This window comes from Setaria italica, chromosome V (genome assembly GCF_000263155.2).
Source record: "Setaria italica strain Yugu1 chromosome V, Setaria_italica_v2.0, whole genome shotgun sequence".
Taxonomy (NCBI): Eukaryota; Viridiplantae; Streptophyta; class Magnoliopsida; order Poales; family Poaceae; genus Setaria; species Setaria italica.
This window is the reverse complement of record NC_028454.1, coordinates 39,958,550-39,980,394: the sequence shown is the minus strand read 5'-3', so window position 1 is coordinate 39,980,394 and position 21,845 is coordinate 39,958,550. Positions and strand designations below refer to the sequence as shown.

The following is a 21,845-nucleotide window of genomic DNA, read 5'->3' as shown; positions in this document are numbered from 1 at the left end:
ACATGTAACATATACAACAGTACCACCCTTGAGCTCAAATTATGTGGGAAGAATGTAGACTAGAAATCGTTCCCGACTTTTTGAATGCAGCCATTCCATGTAAGCATGTAGCTATGCTGCAGTACAGTATGCGATCTCAAGTATCCACACCGAATCTGCATGCTTTGTGAATAGGTAAAGAAAGATGAAGGGAGTTTGGCTGTACACCCTGGATGGTCTTAGAGCGAGAGTGTTGCGCAGCCTTGCAAATTACTTCCCTGAATCCAGTGTTGCGCTCGTCTTCCTCGGATTTTCCATTAGACGTCGTCTTCCTCAGATTTTCCATTAGATGTTAGCAGGAAGCAGCCACGACGTGAACGGTTGATGGGTGGTGTTGTCAGCTTGTAGCACATCTCTATATCGGCACATTCGAAGTAGCGCCTTGTTCTACTATTCGTCGCCTATGCCCTGAAGTTTAAGGGCGTCGGTTTCTGATGCTTTGCAGACAATGATTTCCCACAGCGACTCAGCGAGCACGTCCTTCACCAGTAATCTTTGCAGGAGCAGACTCCACCCTCAAAGCGATGGAAGCGGCTGGCGTCCCTGACCAGGAACGCCCGGTTGGCAATCCCAGAAACCGCCTTCAAGAACGAGTGGCAGTCCCCGCACACCCTGAGGTTCTTGATCACCACGATCTCACTGCCGGCCTCGGTGTTCAGCAACCCAAACGCCACGGCCAACTTCTCGCTGTGAAAACCGACCAGCCGCTGCGCAGCAGCCTTCTCTGCGCCTCCCTCGGCCGCCCCACTCTGACTCACGCCTGGTCTCTCATTCACCACCTGCTCCAGCCTCATCACGAGCTCGTAGATCCTCTTCGCCTGCGGGTGCGAGTGATCGTCGGCCATGAAGAGGTGTACCCGCCCCTTGTGCTCGAGGTAGCTGCACCCGGGCTCCTTCTTGAGCCCGCGCTCCTTCATCATCGCCCGCACCCTCGCCACGCCGTCCAGCTGCCCTGTGTCGATATATATGTTCGACATGAGCACGTAGTAGCCCGCGTTGGTGGGCTCCAGCTCGACGATGTGCTCGAAGGCCTCCTCCCCTACCTCCGCGTTCTTGTGTATCTTGCACGCTCCAAGAAGGGCACCCCAGACCGCGCCATCAGCCGGCATGGGCATCGACGAGATGAGCTCTCTTGCCTCTTCCAGTCGCCCAGCACGTCCGAGGAGATCCACCATGCATGTGTAGTGCTCCAGAGTCGGTCGCAATTTGTAGGCGCTTTCCATTGTTGAAAAGTACTTACGTCCCTCGTCGTACATCCCGGCGTGGCTGCACGCCGACAGGAGCCCGACCATCACGATGTTGTCAGGGCGGATGCCTTCTGACACCATCCTTTCAAAGAGGCTGACGGCGACGTCGCCGTGTCCGTGCATGCCGTACCCAGTGATCAGCGCCGTCCACGACACGATGCTCCTCCTGGGCATTTCGTCGAACAGCTGCTGCGCCCGGGGCAGGCTGCCGCAGCGCGCGTGGAAGTTGATCAGCGCGTTGCACAGCTGCACGTTGGTGCGGAAGCCGGGGAGTCTCTCCCGCACGTAGCGCTCGACGTCGAAGCCCACGCCGCGCGCGCCCAGGTGCGCGCAGGAGGAGAGCACGCCGACGAGCGTCACGGCGTCAGGTTCCACCCCGCCGCCGTCCGGGCCATGCATGCGGCGGTAGAGCTCGAGCGCGTCAACGGCCAGGCCGTTCTGCGCGTGCGCCGAGAGCACGGCGTTCCACGACACGAGGTCGCGCGAGGCCGCCGGCATCTCGTCGAAAACCCGCCGGGCGAGGGCGGCGCCGGCCGCCCCGCCGCGCGCGTACGTGGATATGAGGCAGTTGGCCACGGAAGTCTCGGCGGCGAGCCCGGCCCGTGCCGCGAGTGCGTGGACCTGCGGCACGGCGCTCAGAGGCGCGGCGGGGACAAGAGCGAGCAGGGTGACGGCGTCGAAGCGGACCGAGGCGGCGCGCATGCGGCGGAAAACGGCGAAGCACGCGGCCGGCATGGCGTGGAGCGCGCAGCCGGAGATGGTGGAGTTGAACGCGGTGCGGAGCGTTGTCTGGGGCGTGCACTCAAGAGGCATTTCGTCGAGGAGCTGGTGGGCGAGCGGGAGGCGGCCGAGGCGGGAGTAGGAGCTGAGCAGCGCGGAGAGGAGGAAGGCGTCGGCGGCAGGGAGCAGGCCGCGCTTCGCGGCGAGGGCGTGTATCTGGGCGACGCCGGATGAGAGGGACAGCGCGGCGCAGGAGATGGCCGCGGACGGGAGCGCCAGGGCGTGCGGCGGCGGCGAGGGGTCGCCGCGGCGCAGGAGGGCCAGCGCCTCCCGGTGTCGACCGAGGCGCGTTAGGGTGCGCACCCGCGCGCTCCATGGCTCGGTGAAGTTTGCGTCGCCGGCGAAGGCGGCGGCGGGTGTGGAAGGATCGGTGGCCATGGCCCATGGGTTATAGCCTTGTCATGGCCTCATGGGGGACAAGGCCATTGCAGGCGTTCGATGAAATGCATCTCTCGCTGGCATGCGGGCCCATCCTACCAGAAAGGACTCTATCCTGACCTGCAGTAGGTAAAGCAGCGTGCTCTTCTCTGCTTTGAAAAAAGAAAAGAAAAGAAAAGGAAAGGAAAACAGATCTCTCCGTCACGATGAAAATAAGTTTTTTTTCCTTTTCTTTTGAGACGATGGAAAGTTCTCTTCTTCTACCTCCCGACGGGAACTTGGTCCTCTGAATCAACCGGTATCAGTAATTTATTTTCGGGACAACTACATACATGCCGGCACTTTGACTTTTAACTGTATGTTTGCTAAATTTGCACAATCGCTCATGTTTTGACGAAGTCAACGCACTGTTTTGATGGCAAAAGCTGGAAAAAAAAAACTAGATGGGTTGACTTGATCAAAGCAAGGGCAATAGTGCAAAGTTGAATAAAAATAAGAACAAACGATTTAGAGATCAAAATTTGGGTAGAATTGCAAAATGCCCTTCATTTCCCTCCTCTATCAGCAACTTCTTTCTTTGTCCTCGCCCCGTACACTCATCTTCCTCGTCTCCGCCGCCACCCGGTGCTACATCAATCCAGTACATGCACTGTGGTGCCTCTATCCCTTCCTTTACCCAATCAAACTAGTCTCATCAAACTATCCACGTCTTGCGTGCCCACCATCACCATCGGGTAGGCTCGTCATTGAAGACTCTCAGGATACTTACTCACATTAAAAAACTCAATGCTAAGTCCAATCTATTTGATTTTGAGAAATTTTATAAAAGAATATAACATTTAAAATATCAAATAATGTATCATCAAGAGATGTTTATGGTAGATTAATTGAAATTTGATGTTATATATGATCAAAGTTAGAAAAAAGTTTGATTTATGGCAAAACTAAAACATGATGTTCTTTGCATAGATCCTGTTTGAGTTCCCGTTGGATTCAGAAGACAGAAATAACAAATCTGATCGAGTAGGTAGCATAGACTAACATAAGAAGAATCCCCTCTTTACATTATGGACCAATACAATTCCATTACGAATTTCTTTCTAATTCACTAAAAGAATATACAAAGAATGAAAAAAAAACTTTGCATCTCTTCACGAAACCCCCCCCCCCCCCCAAATTAATCAGACTCGTTGTAATTTACACCCAATTTAATGAAATAAAACAGTAATTGGATGAAGAATTCTTCATGAATTCTCACAGATCACAAAGCCGCTGAAATCTTCCCCGCGCCGTAAGAAGGGACCCCAAAAATGTTCATGGAGCAGAAAGATTCAGCTGTGCTCGCCGTACCGCTGGCTCCGTAGAACCGAGCTGACGGAGCTGTACCCGAGCACGCGGTGAAGCGGCCCCACCTGCCCTGGCTGCTCGCCACTCAGGTTGCTCCACGCGCGCGCGTACTCGGTGTCCTCCCCGCCGCCGACGGCAGGCTGCGGCGCGGAGAAGATCTTCTTCGGGTGGTCCGTCGAGCCGCTCGCCGGCAGCGTCAGCTCGAACGCTTCGCCGCAGCCACCGCACTTCAGCCTGGAGGCTCTGCCGACGGGCAGGGCGGCCGGCAGCTGCAGTATCTCCTTGCACTCGTCGCAGACCACGAACGGCGTGCCGCCCAGCAGCGGTCGGCAGTGGTGCGCCCGAGCCCTGGGCCCGCCGCGCCGACTGCTCGAAACCGACGACGCCGACGACGAGGAGGAGGCGCTGGCGTCCCGGCGCGGGCGCTCGCCGGGCAGCGCCCGCGTGAGCTGCGACTCCAGGCGGCGCATGAGACGGGAGCTGCGCCTCGTTATCGTGCGCTTGCCGCCGCCGCCGTCGTGGCAGGACGCGCTCAGCCGAGGCATCATGCCTTGCCAATGCCCCTCGATGCTGCGCGGGTGGTCGACGGCGGCGATGAGCTTCCGGAGGTTGTCGAGCGCATGGAGGAGGTCCTTCTGGAACGCCGGGTCGCTCAGCGGTGATTTTTCAAGATTGACCGTCGGCTCGAGTCCAGACAGGACCGACGCCACCTCGAGTTCTTGGGAGCTTAGCGGCGATGCCCGTCGCCGGTAAGGCATCGCCGGCACGTCGGACTCCGAGTCGGTGCCGGATCCTCCGTCGCTGCGCACGTCCACATCGCCGCTGCTCGACCGCCTGGTTCTCCGCGACGACGGCCGGAGCTCGGTTACGCGGCCGTGCAGCGGCGATCCGCGTCGCGCAGCCTCCGTTCGGTCGTCCCGGTTCATGCTGGAGCTGAGAGGGCCGCTTCTCGCACCATCTCTGACCGACCCAAACCCTCTGTAGGCAGAGGACGACGACGCGGCTCCCGTGTCCTGCCTTGTCGGCACGGAGCTTCTACCGGTAGTTGACCTGCTCGCCAGCGACGGCCGCCCGTCGTCGTCGTCGTCGACGGCCCAGGCCGACCTCGGATTCGACGGCTCGACGTCGTCGGAGAAGACCGACGCGGTGTCGGCGGAGAGGATCTCGAGCTGCGCGAGCGCGTACTCGGTCTCATCGGTCGGCCGCGGGTTCTTGCCTGCGCCAATGCGGGAGAAGAAGAAGAACCGATCAATCGATCGCGCCGGGGACGAGTATTTGCCGGAACACGAAGGAACAGCGTCGTGTGCCGGAACTCGAATCGAGCGGCGGAGCTGTGCTTTGTACTACCTCGGATTGGCGTGCGGCACTTGCTGCAGTAGAAGATGATGGCGGTGAGGTCCTGGTAGATCATGGCGCGGCAGTACGGGCACCGCCCGAACCGAGACTTCACCTCCTCGGCCTGCATGACGACGGCGCCGGCCGCGGCGCGGTTCTTACCTGCAAGAACAGGGCAGGGGGGTTTCGTAAGCCGGCACCGACTAGAAGCGCGTCGCGTCGCGTCACGGCGACACGCCGTAGCAGAAGAACCGATCGAGAGGCTCACCTAGACGCCAAATCCTTTAATTCTCCCAAATTCTTCTTCAGCAGTTCATCCACTGATCTCAAGAGGGGGGCACATGCCAAGATTACGAACTGCTCTGTCGTCTGTTCCAAGAAACCCAGGCACGGACGGAAGATCCACCTCGCGAGACGTGAGGCCGAAGGAAGCTGGACGAGGAAGAATCGTCGTCGCTTTAAACAGCTAGGAAAAGCAGCAGCTGAGACTGGGTCGAGAAGAAGCTGTGCGCCACGACGAGAAGATTTGCTTCGATGAGAGAAAAAAACAGAGAGGCAGGCTGTTATGGAGAGATTGCTGCCTCCAAACCGCCGTTGACGCGAGCCGAACGAGAAGGTAGGTGCCAGTGCGACGCGCACGGGTGTTGAAAGCGAGGCGGGAGGAGGCGGAGACCCGGTCCCCTCGCGCAGAATGAACGCATTCCCTCACGGCAACACACGGTTCACGGGTTTAGTTCACACCACACAACCCCCTACCCTCTCTTCCAATGGCTGTTACATACAAGAATGGGAAAATTACTTGAGCAGTTTTGCCAACGACATGGATTAAAAAAGGATGGTTTCAAGTGTTGTTTGCTCAATTCTTTTGTCTCGATTGTTACTAGTAACTACGGAGTACACAAGCAGCCACGTGTTCTTCTGAACACCCTGATCTCTCACTGTCACCGGCGTTTCCTCGTACAGTCATGCTAGCTGCTAGTGCTATCGCATCAGTTCACTGTCGAAGACTTGAGGAAAGGGGAACCGAGGCCGGGTTCCTTGCTCTATCGACGCAAACATCCAATCTCGTCCCCAGCGAGAATGCAGTTGACGAGGTGTGCTGTGGTGAAATATCAGAGGTTCGATGCTCTCCCCGGAAACTGAGAAAGGAGCAGAATGAGAAAGTGAAACGGCCGAGCAGGACCCGTGGTCAAAACTAAAGAAGCCATTGGAACCGAGAAGCAAGGAGCCGTGTGAGAGGTGACACGGGCGGGACTGAAAATTCCGTGACAGCCCTCGCACGCGCTAGTAGCAAGTACGGAGTACTTGCCAAAATCCCCGTTTGTTCAGTAATCAGTAGCGATCGACGTCAACGCCAGGACCGGGATCGTATGGCTGCCCGAGTAAATCAGCGTCGCTGTCGTTGGAGTTGAGACCGTGTCATGGTGTACGGGCCACCAAGGTATCGACCCTTTCTCTGCGCTGGACGTGGGAACTTTTTCAAACACGAAACATCCTCCAAGCAAATCATTAGGTTGGTCTGCGCTGGACGACAGAGAGCTCATGTCTGAATACCTGGACGCCGCTTATCTTTTGATTGCACGGAACCTCGCGCCAGGAGCTAATAAGAATTAATTTGGCAGAAATTTCCCCCAAAAAAAAGGAAAAAAAAAGGATGTGTGGCCCATGCTAATAAGAATTAATTTGGCAGAAATTTCCCCCAAAAAAAAGGAAAAAAAAAGGATGTGTGGCCCATGCAGGTCTCGAACCTGCGACCTTCGCGTTATTAGCACGACGCTCTAACCAACTGAGCTAATAGGCCGATGTTGAATTGTATTTTTATTTTATAAATTTATTAATTTGTAAGTCAAGTCCCCCCATTTTTGTCATGTTGAATTGCTGGTTATCATTTGCCCTCGCTTCCACTTCCCTCGTGAACATTTGCACCCGCTGTTTCCCCTCAATACCATCTGAATTATGGGTCTTGCTTTTTCGGGAGCTGCCAATTTCTCATGTGTTAGAATGTCAATTTTTGAAAAAAAAATAGCATACACATATCATGTTTGCTTATACATCGATAGCGGAATCGTGTAAGGGCCCGTTTGGAGGACTGGTACCGCCTCCAACTTCATCTATTTATACAAACCGAAGCACTACAGCGTGAAACCATTTCACAAACTGAGGTAAGAAAATAGAAGCTGAATAAAATTAGTTTTTTTTTTCGCCAGTAAAACTGTTTTTTTCTCGTTTGCCTCACGGGCGGGACGAGCAAGAGCATCGGTCATGCATACAGCCTGCAAGTGGTCGGAAGCTCTCTAACATACTACTACAGCCAGCAAGCGCTAGCTAAGGACGGTACATCCAGATCCAGCAAGCGGTTGCTACTTACCACCAGACATCAGCTACCAGATAAAGCAAGACTTTCGTTTGGTTCCATCTTTCCAACTTCAATTCATTAAGGAAGCACCGCAAAATCCGAGCACAAGGAGTGGCAGAAATATAGAAGGGAAATTCAATTCATTAATCACGCTGCAGATATTATGTCAAATTACAGAGCAACATTATCCTATGAAAATCAGAAGAGCTACTGATTTAACTGAACGATACAATGGCACGGATTATCAATCAGAATAAGGAAAAAAAATGCACAACAGATTTACTGGAAACAACCGGGGATCGAACAGAAACTGCGCTACGCAGGACGCTATCAACTTTGCTGAAGCTCTATAAGCAACTCACTATGCAACCTAGTTACCGTCTCTGGCTAAACTATGCTGTACCCCTCATGGTGCTTGGGCAGTCTCCGGCTTGTCCTCCAAGGGCGTCCTTGTCCCCGAAGAGTAGGAGTTCCGGATCTCCGTGATCCTCCTTATCACCTCCTCCATCTTGGGCCGCTGGTCGGGGACAGCGGCCACGCACGCCATTGCGATCTGAAGCATCTGAACCATCTCGTCCTCAACGTTGGGATGCCTTAACAAGTCCACATCGAAGACCTCAGCGGTCCATTCCTCACGAACCACAGACTGCACCCATCTTGGAAGGTGCTCGATGGAATCCTCACGGCCGGGAGATCTGAGAGGGGCTTTTCCAGTTAGCATTTCAAGGAGCAAGACACCGAAGCTGTAGACGTCGGACTTCTGAGTTGATTTCTTGGTCTCAAGGACTTCCGGTGCCCGGTATCCAACAAGACGTGGGGCAGCCTGTGGAGTGGTCATGAGCTGTGCCAAGCCAAACTCAGATACACAACCGTCCTGGTTCTGTGATAGAAGGACGTTCGATGCTTTGATGTTGCCATGGATGAACTTGCCACCTCCCTCAGCATGAAGATGAGCAATACCACGGGCTACATCAAGCGATATCTTGACTCTTGTCTCCCAGTCCAATGGAGCTCTTCCAGCAGATTTGTTACCTGAAAGTAGTTACAATGAAATGCAATAGTGTTATTTCATTTCAACAGTCAACACATTAGACAAAGTTCTCTTCAATGAAGACCGATGCTTCTGGCATGAGCTAACACACATTAAAAACGTAATGCTAAATGCCTAAATCTTATTGATACACTTACAATGAGTGCTAATGCCCGTGCATTTTCATGTTGAAAAATAATGCCTGTGCATTTTCTAACTCATGGTTTGCCAAAAGGGAAAAGGTAATTAACATAGAGAAATGGTGGTAAGTTTAGTTGATTCTTTCTGACAGAAGAAAAAAAAAGTAATTATCCATATGACCTCACAATGAAACAAGAACTAACACATCAATTCTAGTACAAAATATGATACTGCTAAGTTTTCAAAGGAAATTATTTATCCCTCTCCTGAACCCACTAATAGCATGCTGATTTCACTGTAAAAGCCAATGAATCTATAGTTTTGGTTTTTTGGTTTCCTAGCTATATCTTAATAACCTTGAACTGGTGCATATTAGTCAACCTCAATTACCAGTTTCTGGCATCAGTATTAAGGAACAAGTTGAACAGGATAGAAAGCCAGAAATAAGTACTAATCGGTAATAACTAAAGAGGCAAAACAAAGAACATACCATGCAAAACAGCAGCGAGGCTACCAGACGGGACATAGTCAAACACCAATAGCTTCTCATCCTTGGAGTAATAGTAAGCACGCAATGGAACGACATTTTGGTGTTGGCCAACCCTGCCAATTATCTCCATCTGCTGTTCAAAGTCCTTCTTGCTCACCACCACTTCCTTCAGTCTCTTGACCACAACTGTGGTGCCATCCTCAAGAACAGCTTTGTAGGTGGTTCCATAACTTCCTTTCCCAAGAACTTCAGCAGAAGCTCTCAGTAAATCTTCCAAGTCAAAATTATATGAACTGCCCTCGAAGAAAACCAACTTATTCCTCTCTGCTTCCTGAACACCACTGCTGTAGTCTTCCTTAGGATTTTCTGCCCTGCCACCTGCAACAGCCTTTCCTTTGGATGAAGCTGTGGTAGGTTCAGTGTGCTTCTTTCTCTTGAAAATACATATCAAGAGCATGAGAATCAAAATAAGCAACAATACTCCTCCAACAGCAGCAATTACAATTATCACAATAGTTTTGATCTTTTTCCATAAGCTCTTCTTGGTCTTACTGGGTGCTAGGGGTGATACTGGAGAAGGAGAAGGTGCCGTTCCTGGACATGGATCCAAAGGAAATCCACACAGAAAAGCATTCCCCAAGAAGGAACTTGCAGGAAATTTCTGCAAGGAAGGTGGTATTGGCCCGCTGAGGTTATTGTTGCTCAAATTCAAATGTCTCAATTTGGGGAGTTGGAGGTCAGGAATGGGTCCCGAAAGTGAGTTATTCTGGAGAAGTAATGCAGTAAGTTGAGTAAGATTTTGCACTTTCAATGGAATTTCTCCATCAAAAGTGTTGTACGACAGGTCTAAGAATGTTAAACTGGAAGAGAGGGAAGTTGGTATGATTCCAGACAGGTTATTATGCTGAAGATAGAGGGAATGGAGGGCAGGAATAGATCCTACATCAGGAGGGAGGTCAACAGTAAGGCGATTGGACCTAAGGCTCAATACCTCCAAGGCATCTAGCTTTCCAAGAGTGTCCGATGGTATTGGACCAAAGAGTCCTACAGCAGGTAGACGTAGTGTATGTACACGGCTCTTATCTGGTGTGCATGTCACCCCCACCCAGGTGGTACAGACAGGTGTTGTGGAGCTCCAGTTGAGCTTCTTGCCATGGGGCAGTGATGCAGCAAATGCAAGAAGAGCCTGCTTATCAGAGTTGAGATCAGCACTTTTGGCATGAGGAATGCTTGCAAAGAGAAGAGAAGCAGCCACAAAGGCTATCACTGTAAGATGTTGCATGGTTGAGACTTGCTGGAAAAGAATTGGATTCAGTACTACTGTACAAGCTTTCCCATCAGAACTTCAATCCTCTAGCAGCACAAGAAAAGAAATAGAAGTTAGTGAAACAGCGCATAACATCAAGATCATATATTCATATTTCATATACAACAACATAGCCTTTCATATTCATATTTCATATAAAAGAAAGAATTCAGTATATGATGCATGATGCACAAACTTTTGACCTCTGACACACTTTCATCGCTAGCTTCCTAATGAGAAAAATAAAGACGATCAAAAGAATCTGAGAATTTTGAAAAGATGGGCATCTGGCAAATGTTGTAGAAAATAATACATCAGATATTTTAACCCCCAAAATACAAAAGAGATCTTCAAATAGATAGGCAGGAAGTAGACATTTTCTTGTACTAACAGCCTGTCAGTAGCATCTCTCCTTAGTTCCAAATCAAGGCCCCATTTTAGCTCATTTCATAAACAGACTCCCCGATTCAGTAAATAAATGTTAGGTATTCCATCACAAAACACAACACTTACGGCCTAAACAGAACTGTGACACACTAAAAGTACAAAAAGTTACTGCATTAGAACACTAAACAACAGAGTGTACCTTGTACAACATGACAATTTCTTCAGGAATTTCAGGGCAGCATTGAGAGCTACCCAAACTGTACCTACCTATGCTAGTACTTTGCATAACCCAGAATAATTCACTTTGGCAACTGGAGCTACCATGGTCAGAAATCAGAACACAGCCCTTGTTGGAATAAAAAGGAAAAGAAACTGGATTTAAGTGGTTAATAGTGAGGCATGCTATGAAGGGCGTCCCGCTGAAAGGAAACACACATGACCCTCATTGTCTTTTCCCTAGTCTCAACCATGAGACAAGCATCAAACTGACCTGCCATAGTTTATCTTCCTATTTTTAAACGGGGCAGTTGGGGATGGGATCAGGAGCATATGACAAAAGCAAACCATCCATATCACATCAGAAAGTAGCCATCATTCATCAGTCACGAGCCTCCTTTTAATAAAGCACATACCACATTATATTAACAAATTAGCTACAAAAATACTCACTAAACACTGCCCCCAAGCACTGGAATTATGACTAACAACCATCATAAGAGAACAGTGGCAGATAATGCCAAGAGCTGTTTAGCCAAAGTCTCCAAAAAGGGGAAAACTGCTAGATTCCTGTACTTGGAGCCTTGGAGGTGATCTCCATAATGTACCAGCCCATAATACTGCATTATAGCTGACCCAAACCTTCCCTCTACACCTGATGCAACAGTCATGCCGTTGCGTTCTAAAGAACCAAATGCTTACCAAAAGTGATGGCACATATACTAAAGGCTAGCACATAAAAGCGAAAGCTCTCTGATGCAATGCAAGAAACCAAAGGAAGGAAAAAGACGAGAGCTTTGAACTTTTGGTGGGGGGCTGGTTGAATTAATGCCGTTGTTCTATGCCCTGGATGGGCTAGCCTGGCATGGCCCTACACGCGAATCCATCCGCGTAATCGATTGTGAACCCAGTAAAGTGAGGATATGACTGTCTCAACCACACAAACAGCATTTACACCATAAAATCTTTTTCGATATGAAAAATGGGATCACTAACAAATACAGTGTAGGAAAGGAAAAGCAACCAAGAACTCATCACACCAGAGAGTAGTACTAAGTACTGACCAAGTGGTTCTTTAAATAACGTAAGATTCAAACTACCCAACTCTTCAAACACTAAAAATCGGTCAATTTTCTCGTCTGCTGAAGAAAAAAATAGCAGCTACAACCAACTACTCACATTTTATCAAATCCTAAACAGTGACCTTTTGCAAAAAGGTCAAACATAACAAACTACATTTCAGTAACCTGCAATATCCCATATGCCCTGCATAAATCCTCTCCCAAAGGTGGGGAATAGGGTCCAATCCAGAATTTAAAGTTGGCACCAAAATCAAACACCGAAGGCAAAGATTGCAGAAAACAAGAAAGCACGGACTGAAGAACGGAGAAGGCCCCAAACCTTCGGCTAGCAGAAAAATCAAGAAACGGCCGCCTCCCACTCCCCCTTCTCGCGTCCTCCGCCGCAAGATCCGTCCTCCGGCCGGAACCACGCGAGGGCGGCGGCGATTCGAGAGCCGCGGCCGCGGCTCAGCCCGATCTGCCCCCGGAGAAGGCCAGCATTGCGCCGAGGCGCCGCGGAGAGCCCCGGGCGGGAGTCCACGCCGGCGGCCACCCCCTCCCTCCTGCTCTCTCGCTGGAGACCCGGGAGCTCGCCGCGACTGTGAGCTGTTTCTCGTGCCTGTGCGGCTGTGCTGCTGCCCCTCTGTCCGGAGTGTCTGGGTGTGTGGCTTGTGGCGTGGTGGAGAGTGGAGTGGAGTGGGACGCGGGCTGGGCGCAGTGAGAGAACTCGAGTGTGCTGCGGCCTGCGCGTCGCCTGTGTGTACACATTTGGTGTGCATTTAAGAGAAGCGTGTCGGGAGCTTGGTTCTGGGGACTTTTGGGTGACGGATCTGCCCCTGAGCGTGACCGGCCGACCTCGGCCACGGCCAGAGCCGCAGCCCTGCAGAAGATGCGCTGGCGTGGCCTCTCTGGCAGTCTGGCTCATTGACTCCTAGAGTACAAACTACAATCTTCTCTTCTCCTGCCTTGGTTTCACCGTATGATGAACCAAGAAACATCAACCCTACATTTACCAGTACGCTCTCAGCTGTTTTCTCGGTTTTTCTTTTTTGCAAAAGGAAAAGGAATTATCCTATCCTCTTCCTTTCAAGATTTTATGAATCTCCGAGCTTGAATTATCGAGTTGGATCTCTGGAAAGAATGTGGCATCGTTTCTCTCTTCATTTTCGAAGATAACTGGTATTGGTGGGTGCTTCAGTACACTGTATTGATTAATTCCTGTCAACGGATACCATGGTAGGTGAAGTTGGTGAACCGTGAGAGCAACGCAATACAAATTTCATGGCTATTAATTAACGCCTCAGATCAACAACCCCCCCTTTGGCTACCTCAGGCAAGCACCCAAGCTCCAACGGCATGAACAGATTGAAGTGAAGCTGCAACAGCAATGTTCACAAAATGGAGCCACTCAATCATGTCATGTGTCAAGCAGAACAATTTTGTGCCGCAAAAATGTCGATCACATATTACCAAGTAGAAAAACTGCAACTGGTCAGGCTTCTACAGCATCAATGATCTGAAGTACAGTATTTGGCTAAGAATCCGCCGGTTCTTCAGGAGATGATCCAGCACGTTTCACTAATTAGCAAGAGGATGCAAAAGGTCATCATGCTCCAACGCAACATGACAACGGGATGGTTGCATCTCGTGGTCCATTATATCGGTGGTTAATTGAATAGCCATGCTACAGATCTACAGTACCACTATACTACCATACGTGGCTACATCTTAAACAATAATTTTGCAGTAGCATGTTGGGATCCAGAAACAAATTTATGTTCCCATCCAACTTCGCCGCTCCTGTCTTCTCAGCAGCCTGGATGAATCGACTGGCAAGCCAATGCCAACACAGAAAACTTTATTCCAGATGAGCTACCACCGAGCAGGCCCATTCGAGAAAAAGATTAAGCAGATGATTAACATAAGCATTTCAACATTTCAAGTTTAGCACAAGGTTGACGACAACGGACAGACAGGTAAACTCCAAGGAGAAGAACCTCCAGGCAAACCGTTACCTAGGGCAAATAAAAGAATTGAGAATTTGGGGGACCTGTTCTTAGCTCAGGTTATTTTCACCTAGAATGATGGTGCATCAGAGTGGTTGAACCACTGTCACAGCGACCAGTGGAGTTATTTGGTCAACCAGCGGCTCAAGATTCCACTTCAATTGCACTGGGACCACCTGTCGACTTGACTCGGTTTCCAGCAAATATTGTCCTAGACAGGTATGTCAGCGAGGTCTTAAACTTGAACATGCTAGTGTATTACGACCAGCTTTTACAATTTAGTAGATTATAAAGGGAAAAAAATGCGACAAAAAGGTCCTGCGAGTTAGGGGGTTTCCAAGAGAAAAAAAAAAAGAAACTACTCCTCAAATTGTTACGATCAAGTACCTGCATTCCTAATGAGTTTTCACATCCCCTAATCCCCTCTGACAGCGTTGACCATTTGATATGTCTTTCGTCTGGCCTCGTACATCCCTTTAGATACCTCACTATGGATCGGGTACGCTTTAATTCAATTTGATACACTAGAATTTTGATTTAGGAGGAAGGATTTATAAAAATATTGAGATCATAATGCCACGCGTGAGATAAAGAAGAGAAGAATCCTGATGTTGTCGGTCCATGCGAATTATATGAAGTCTAAGCAATGGTGAAACATTTGGAGACTAAGAGTCACACTGGAGGCTAATCCTGAGCAATATCGAGCAAAAAACTCTATGGGATACGAAAACTTATAAAAGTTACAGCTCGTAGGAGGGTTTTTGCCATTTTCCAATTATAAATCAACGCGTGGGAACAAAGTGGTATTACAATTCACGTCATCGTGCAGTGAACACTTGAAACTTACACATCATAATGATGTTAAGGTTGTAAATTGAGTATATATTGTGTTCCCATACATTGGGTATTTGGGTTTCAAACACAAAAATCACTCAAAATAGATATTCAAGCTATCAAAGGAGTACAAGGTACAAAACCCCACTATCTTTATCTGCTCTAGCAGATCTATGAAAAGATGGGGGAAGGAGGAAACCGAACAGAGATAGCAGCATACAGTCTGTAATAGCTAGGGAAGAACAGAACAATGAGCCCATCTTTACGGGTTGTAAACAGTTCATAGCGGACCAAATGGCTCAGGGAGCGGCTCAAACCTGTGATCAAACACTGGGCTCTGGTCAGACTTGTCATCCACACTGTGCAACCAACTCGTATTCTTGGTGTCCTCCTTCAGCAACATCGCCTCATATCGTGAATTGGCGTATATATCCAGTTCACTCAGAACCTCTTTTGTTCCAGTGCTTTCCCTATCAGGGGAACCAATGGAGCTCCCGCCATTGTGTGAAAGAGCACCACTAGAATCTCCAGAGAAGTGCCCATTGCTGCTGCCATTATCGGTGAAGCATCGGTCACCATTTGAGACGGAATGGCCTGGGTCTGACGATCGAGCTGGTCGGCCCTTGGTATTAGTAGAGCGAATGCTATGAGGAAATAGAGAGGCACCACGGATGCCACCCAAATTTTGTCGAATGTCCTACAATGAAAGAGTCATTCAGTTTCTTCTAAGCAAGAAAACCTACCTGCAAACTTGTGAAACTTGAAATAACAAGAGTCTGTTGCCAACTGCAGATCCAAGAGGTAAAACTTACCAATTCGTAATGTATTTTTTTTAAAAAAAATGCATCTTCTATAATTTACTAGATTCTTTATAACATTCAAAGTTACTACTTTAAACAGGCATAATCTGAAAAGTACTTTAGTTCAGGAATACAATAGCTGTAATCTTTCCTGCATACAGATGGAAACTACCTCTTTTTTCTGATTAAAATGGCAGAGATAGAAACACATAAGACCTTGTTCAATTCAATGTAAATATGAGGGGGTGAACATACCATGTGCCTGATAGCCATGTCAAGTGACTTCCTCGATATTGTCCTACCGAATCCATTGTCTGCAGCTGTGACAGATCGCGAGGGTCTAGTTGTTTGACCTTCCAAAACAGATCTTTCACTCTGCCTACTTTGGTGCCCATTGGTAGGAGAAGATGCCTTTGATTGTACATCAGAGAACTTACTTCGAGTGATAGCAGGCACAGACATCTTTTTTACAGGAGCTGAGGAAACTGGTTCAGCATTTGGCTTTGACCTGGCGCCCGAACCCATACCTGGTCGTACTCTACCAGCAGAGAGTGGTCGTTCTGGCAGTCTTGTCCTCAAGTTTGGTGGAGTTTCACTTGGAAAATCTGGAATATCTAGTGGGCGAACTGGAGCTCGTGGCCGTGTATTTGGGGAACTTGGACGGGATGATGGCGCTGATGAAGGTGCTGAACTCCGACCACTACTGGCTAAGGATCTGCCATTAGATGTCAAGTTATTGCTGCCAGAAATCCGCCCAACAGAAGGTGAGCGACCAACAGATGGTGCTGATGAACGCATGGTTGGCTGACGAGTGGGTGTGGATGACCGAGAGCTAGAACGGTTCACTGAAGGAACTGTACTTGATGAAGAACTGGTACGAGTTATTGCAGGAATTTTACCAGAGGATGAGCTGGGACGGCTCACTGCACTAGTTGTGCTTGAAGATGAACTGGACAAGATTCGAGACCGAGATGTTGGAGTTGATGATCTTGAGCTTTGTACTGACATGGTCTTGGGAGCAGTGGAGTTGGCCATAGAGCTAGACACAGAAGGATGATTTTTAACTGGAGTAGATGGACGAGTTTTAGTTGGTGTAGACGTACGGGCTTTGACAGGTGTAGAGGACCGTGTTGGCACTGGACGTGAAGATGTAACAGATGATTTTGATGCAGTAAGAGTGGCAGTCCGCTTGCTCGGGGTTGTAGGTCTTGAACTGATAGAGGAAATGTTTGCATTGAGGATTGATGAGCTGCTGTTGCTAGACATAAGAGTAGATTGAACTGCTGGGCGGGAGACAGAGTTACTTCGTGCTGGTCTAGCGGGAAATGTTGAATGCCCATTCTCTGGTTCAGAAGCGGAAAGCTGCAACAAACATACCATACAGTTGTGTTAACTATATTCATGATCCCCAACGATATGAGCAGCTGAGAGTAAATTTCAAAAAACAGTTCTGTAGCTGAGTATGTTCTCACAATTTGACTGAAGTGGGTGATTATCAAGTTTGCCATTTTGAACTACATGATACTTGATTTTCATGTCTCAAAAGTAAATTCCAGAATGCTGTGGAATTGTGGATTCAAATGTACTGCATGTACCATGGAGTACAACTAACATATGAGAGGTGTGTGCAATAATTTAAAGGTTTCCACATATGGTCACCAAATAATCAACCAACTATAAAGCAATTAATCAGCAAAGCCCTATGAGAAGGACAGTGATTTCTGCAATTGCACAAATAATAGTTATTCCTAAGGAAAGTTTTGTTGACAATATTGACAAATCATCGAGACATGATTGCTGAAAATAGAGTAAGAACTATGTTTTAGTACAATTTCATGTTTTAACATCCACTAATTTGACAGACTACCCAGATGATGAAGATGCTTATCAATCTTGTGCACACTATTTAAGACTGTACAGAAGATAAAAATGATTCTAGCAACTTTTTGAAGCTAGGCACAAAATGCTCTTGAATCCACTGTAAACTCCCAAATCAGTAGTTATTGCAGTTGTAGATCCCGTAAAGCATGGATAGATTATTGTTGCAAGGATGTCACAAACATTATTCCTTATGCAACTTGAATGCAGCAGTAGATTGTTATTCCTTATGCAAGCAAACCATTAATATGACCTGAGTGAATTCAAATGCCACTGATAATATAAAATATATATAACCTTCACAAAATATCTTGACATTGCATAGACAAAGATCAAGAAATATATTACATATAGAAACATTTAGCATATAATAACAGTAACTGTACCAACCCTCGATGCTCTAGTCGTTGAGGATGACCTGGTAACAGTGCGTTTAGTCACTGTTGAGGATGTATCTTTCTCAGCAGCATCAAGTGCAGGAACACGAGGGGTTCCAGGGGGCGTCAAAAGCCTGCGGAATTCATTACATATGTTACAAGATCGGGTCAAGATATGTAGTCACTCGTGCACACATGCCACATGATCCTGGACAACAGATATCAGAATATTAAGACACAGATGATGATGTTCAAGCACAAAAATAGAAGTTAGCTCCTACATCTTGACCAACAAGGCAACAACACAACAATCCGTTTGTGAACAATCTCATGAAAATGGCATCCAAATCAACCTTTTTGTACAACTAGATGTTTATAGTTTCTTTCTAGAATACGCAGGAGTACCGTGCATCATTACATTAAGACAACTGCACAGGTTAGTTTATGTTGCACATAAGCCACGGAAAAAGTTGAGACTACGACCTAGCAAAGTGTCTAAAGCTGTTGCTCCTGCCAACAGCCACAACCAAATCTCATCTGAAAGCTCCGCAGAATGGTCTGCACCTGTGGATGCATTATCTTATCATTGTAAATCAGTAATGCTTCCTAATACGGATAAAGCTACCATGTTCACTAAGGGCAATCGAAATGGTGCTATGGTTGCATGAAAGCAATAAACATTTCAACTAAACTTGTATTGAAATGATAAGAAAACACCACAAGTCTGATATGTGTACCTTCCAAATTTCACAATTACATGGGCGATGTAATCATATTCTACAGAAATCGCAGTATTTCATTTAAACAACAATAGAATCATTCCAAAATGAGATAATTTGAAGACATTCTGAAGTAGGAAACCCTATCTGTCATTCTATTCTTTTTATTTGATTTCCTCTTACTAAGAAAAAAAAAGTATGTATACATAACGTCCAGAGCTTTGCTCGTCATGGAAGGAGCCCACATGCCAACCATCAAGTTGCATGCCTATCTTTGCTCTCAGCATAACTAACTCCCCAGCTAATCCAAACAAGGTCCCTACCAGGCAGGCCAACCTTGCCCAATGCCCACAAGCAATCACAGTCAGCACACCCAAAACCCCCCAAAAATGATTTGGGAAAAACCCTGGAGAAACCAAGTACAATGAGTAGAGAGTCGTCGGGGAGCGACCAAGCAAACTTTCTAGACCGTTCGAGAACACCGCATAGCCAACCATTTTGACTACGTTCACGGCAACTATTCAAATGATTAACCAATCGCATGCGGCACAAAATCGTGGCCACATTAGGAAATCGGATCACCGCAAAACGAGAGTAATCATTCAATCACCAGTCATAGTCGTTCTTCCCGATCTCCGTGTCCAGCAGGTCCTCCATCTCGACCCCCCCACCGCAGACCAAAAACCGGCGCTAGATCGACACACGCAACTGCAAAAGGGGAAAAAAAATTTAAAACCACCACCCGTAAACTCAAAACGCGAACGATAAAACTCAGCGGTGCCGTTACGGTCCGGTACTCGCACTTACCCCGGCGATTGGGCGAGAGGGGGTGCGTCGGCGCGCCCGCCGGAGACGGCTCGGGCCTCGAGGGATTCGAATCGGCGGAAGGGGAGAGCCTCTCCCACCCTGCGCCGTGCTCTCCAGGGTCCTGGCCCTCTTGCTCGCGGCGAGGAGCTGCGCGTTTGCGCGGGTTTGAGACCGCGGGGGAAGAGGAGGCGACTGCGACGGGAGACGGGGCAGGGATGGATGCGTGTGCTTTGCTCGATTGCTCCGCGGTTTTTTTTTTTTTCTCGAGTCTTCCTTCCCTTCGTTTGATTTTCGAATCGCCAGGCGGTAAATATTGGCACCTGGTGAGTGTTTCTTTAGTCCATGTGGGCCCAGTAAAGAGCGCGGTCCCAGTGGTCAGTGGGTTTGGCTGCTCGTGGCACGGCGTGGCGGTAGCGAAAGGGCTGGTAATAAACTACTCCGTAAAACCGGACAAAGTGTACTTGAGGCGGTAAGCCTGGAGGTCGGCGGAGTCTTTTTGGACGGAACGGAAACGGACAGAGGCCAGGTGTTGGGGTTCAATGGGGGGCGCACCCTGACAGGTGGGGTCTCATCAACATCCCCACAGGTCAGTCGCTATCCATGGCAGCCAGAGGGCCCAGAGCCCACCGGCCACCGCTCCGGTCAAGGATGGGGATGTTGAGGTGGATGAGTGGATCACCGGTCCGAGCGCGCGGGCGATTGTTTAACAGGTGTCAGGCGTTACGGGCGCGACCGGCAGCAAGCTAGCGACGGGCGTTTTGAGTCACGGAATGCTGAGCTAGTTAATTATCTAGGGCCTTCCTACCTTAGGTCCCCCGTGCATCCAATTTTGAATTTGGGCCTGAAATGGGAGACCTACGAAACATTTGCATCCTAATAAATTCTTAATAAAATAACCAAAACGCGTGTTGTTTCTTTTTGCGTTTAGATTTAAACCAGAATGTCGCCACCCAACAATTCCCAAAAATTCGCATTTTATATCGTACAGCCCAGCAGCACAGTTCCAAGTTTGGTACGAGATCGTAATTAATGACATCACCTGCAAGCTTTATCATCACGCGTCGTCGTCGTGCTTGCGTACGCGGTACGCGCGTCGCAGCTGACACCTCAGGATAATCCGGAGCTCCGGATCCAGTACCTGGCAGGCTGCCGCAGGCGTGCCGCCGCCGGGGAGGCCGGAGGAGGGCACGTCTAAGCGCTGCGGCGCCGGTGCGCAGCGCACGGTTAGTTGGGCGGTGGCGATCGGCGCAGCTGCCCCGTCGCCGTCAGGAAGCCGGCGGGAGAGGACAGGAGATCGCACGCGCCATTGATGAGGGCCGGCCGAGCTATAGCCAACTTTGTTTCATTTACTGGCATCAGCCGCCTCTCGTGAATGCTTCGGATGGATGGACGAGAGCAAGTTGGGCTGTTACTGTAGGACATGTATATTGCAGCGGTCCATGCCATATTGTCATGCCAAATGACATGCGTGGCGCCATTGCCCCGGCAGGGGGCGCGGCGGCGTGGGCTGTGGCCACACAGGCATTTCCGCAAACAGCTGACGTCACGCGCATGCTCCAAACAACGGCGACAGTCATCGATTGCACTTTGCAGCAACCCATCCAGGACCGCAGGCGCCAGGCATGGCTTGCCTCAGCCTCAGCAGGAGCCGCATTGCAGAAATTAGTAAGGGAGGAACGGAAGATTCAGGATTGCCATCGATGGAAATCATCGGTCTTCGTCCTTCCCTCGCGGCAGCCACCCTCGAGTCGCTGATGATGGTGGCGCGGCTGGTTTGACGATGGATCGAGGGGTTGCTTTGTGCAATTTCCGTCAAGTTAAAGGGGCCGGGGTGCACAGAATCTGAGATCAAGTCCCCTGATACCTTGTTTGGTTGCCAAAATTTTTGTGCCAGCACTGTAGCACATTGTAGCATTTCGTTTGCATTTGTGAATTATTGTTCAAACATTAACTAATTAGGCTCAAAAGATTCGTCTCGCAAAGTACAACAAAACTGTGCAATTAGTTTTTAATTTCGTCTACATTTAGTACTCCATGCATGTACCGCAAGTTTGATGTGATGGGGAATCTTCTTTTTGCATAGTGCCAAAGTTGGGATTTGGGGTGAACTAAACAAGGGTTGAACTTGATCCAACGGACAAAATGACTTTGGGGGTGTTTGGATCCCCGGGCTAAACTTTAGCCCCTGTCACATCGAATGTTTGGACACTAATTAGGAGTATTAAATATAAGCTAATTACAAAATCAATTTCACAATCTCTAGGCTAAATCGCGAGACGAATCTATTAAGCCTAATTAGTCCATGATTTGA

General features: G+C 48.8%; 4 protein-coding genes and 1 non-coding gene across 6 annotated transcripts; all 5 read right to left on the bottom strand.

The window, feature by feature from the left end:
* Positions 1-39: 39 nt before the first annotated feature.
* On the bottom strand, positions 40-2,505 carry LOC101767633 (putative pentatricopeptide repeat-containing protein At3g11460, mitochondrial). The gene has a single exon (XM_004972175.3). It carries the CDS (start codon positions 2,442-2,444, stop codon positions 522-524), a length of 1,923 nt encoding a protein of 640 aa, XP_004972232.1. The 5' UTR covers positions 2,445-2,505; the 3' UTR covers positions 40-521.
* An 896-nt stretch (positions 2,506-3,401) lies between these two features.
* On the bottom strand, positions 3,402-5,906 carry LOC101767347. Its single transcript, XM_004970325.2, has 3 exons — positions 5,395-5,906; positions 5,139-5,288; positions 3,402-5,007 (listed from the first exon to the last, which is right to left on the bottom strand). Exons 2-3 carry the CDS (start codon positions 5,254-5,256, stop codon positions 3,776-3,778), a joined length of 1,350 nt encoding a protein of 449 aa, XP_004970382.1. The 5' UTR covers positions 5,257-5,288; positions 5,395-5,906; the 3' UTR covers positions 3,402-3,775.
* A 947-nt stretch (positions 5,907-6,853) lies between these two features.
* TRNAI-AAU lies at positions 6,854-6,927 on the bottom strand. The gene has a single exon. It is a non-coding gene; the product is annotated as a tRNA-Ile (tRNA).
* A 672-nt stretch (positions 6,928-7,599) lies between these two features.
* On the bottom strand, positions 7,600-12,871 carry LOC101766948 (probable inactive receptor kinase At5g58300). The gene is made up of 3 exons (XM_004970324.2): positions 12,454-12,871; positions 9,144-10,496; positions 7,600-8,514 (listed from the first exon to the last, which is right to left on the bottom strand). Exons 2-3 carry the CDS (start codon positions 10,423-10,425, stop codon positions 7,889-7,891), a joined length of 1,908 nt encoding a protein of 635 aa, XP_004970381.1. The 5' UTR covers positions 10,426-10,496; positions 12,454-12,871; the 3' UTR covers positions 7,600-7,888.
* A 2,077-nt stretch (positions 12,872-14,948) lies between these two features.
* LOC101766529 (uncharacterized protein DDB_G0271670) lies at positions 14,949-19,808 on the bottom strand. Of its 2 annotated transcripts, XM_004970323.3 has the most exons (5): positions 19,535-19,808; positions 19,338-19,435; positions 18,022-18,142; positions 16,009-17,115; positions 14,949-15,650 (listed from the first exon to the last, which is right to left on the bottom strand). In XM_004970323.3, exons 2-5 carry the CDS (start codon positions 19,382-19,384, stop codon positions 15,234-15,236), a joined length of 1,692 nt encoding a protein of 563 aa, XP_004970380.1. In that variant the 5' UTR covers positions 19,385-19,435; positions 19,535-19,808; the 3' UTR covers positions 14,949-15,233. The 2 variants fall into 2 exon arrangements, with proteins under 2 accessions (XP_004970380.1, XP_022682984.1); XM_022827249.1 differs by lacking the exons at positions 19,338-19,435; positions 19,535-19,808 and having other exon boundaries at positions 15,133-15,650; positions 18,018-18,142.
* Between the last annotated feature and the right edge of the window lie 2,037 nt (positions 19,809-21,845).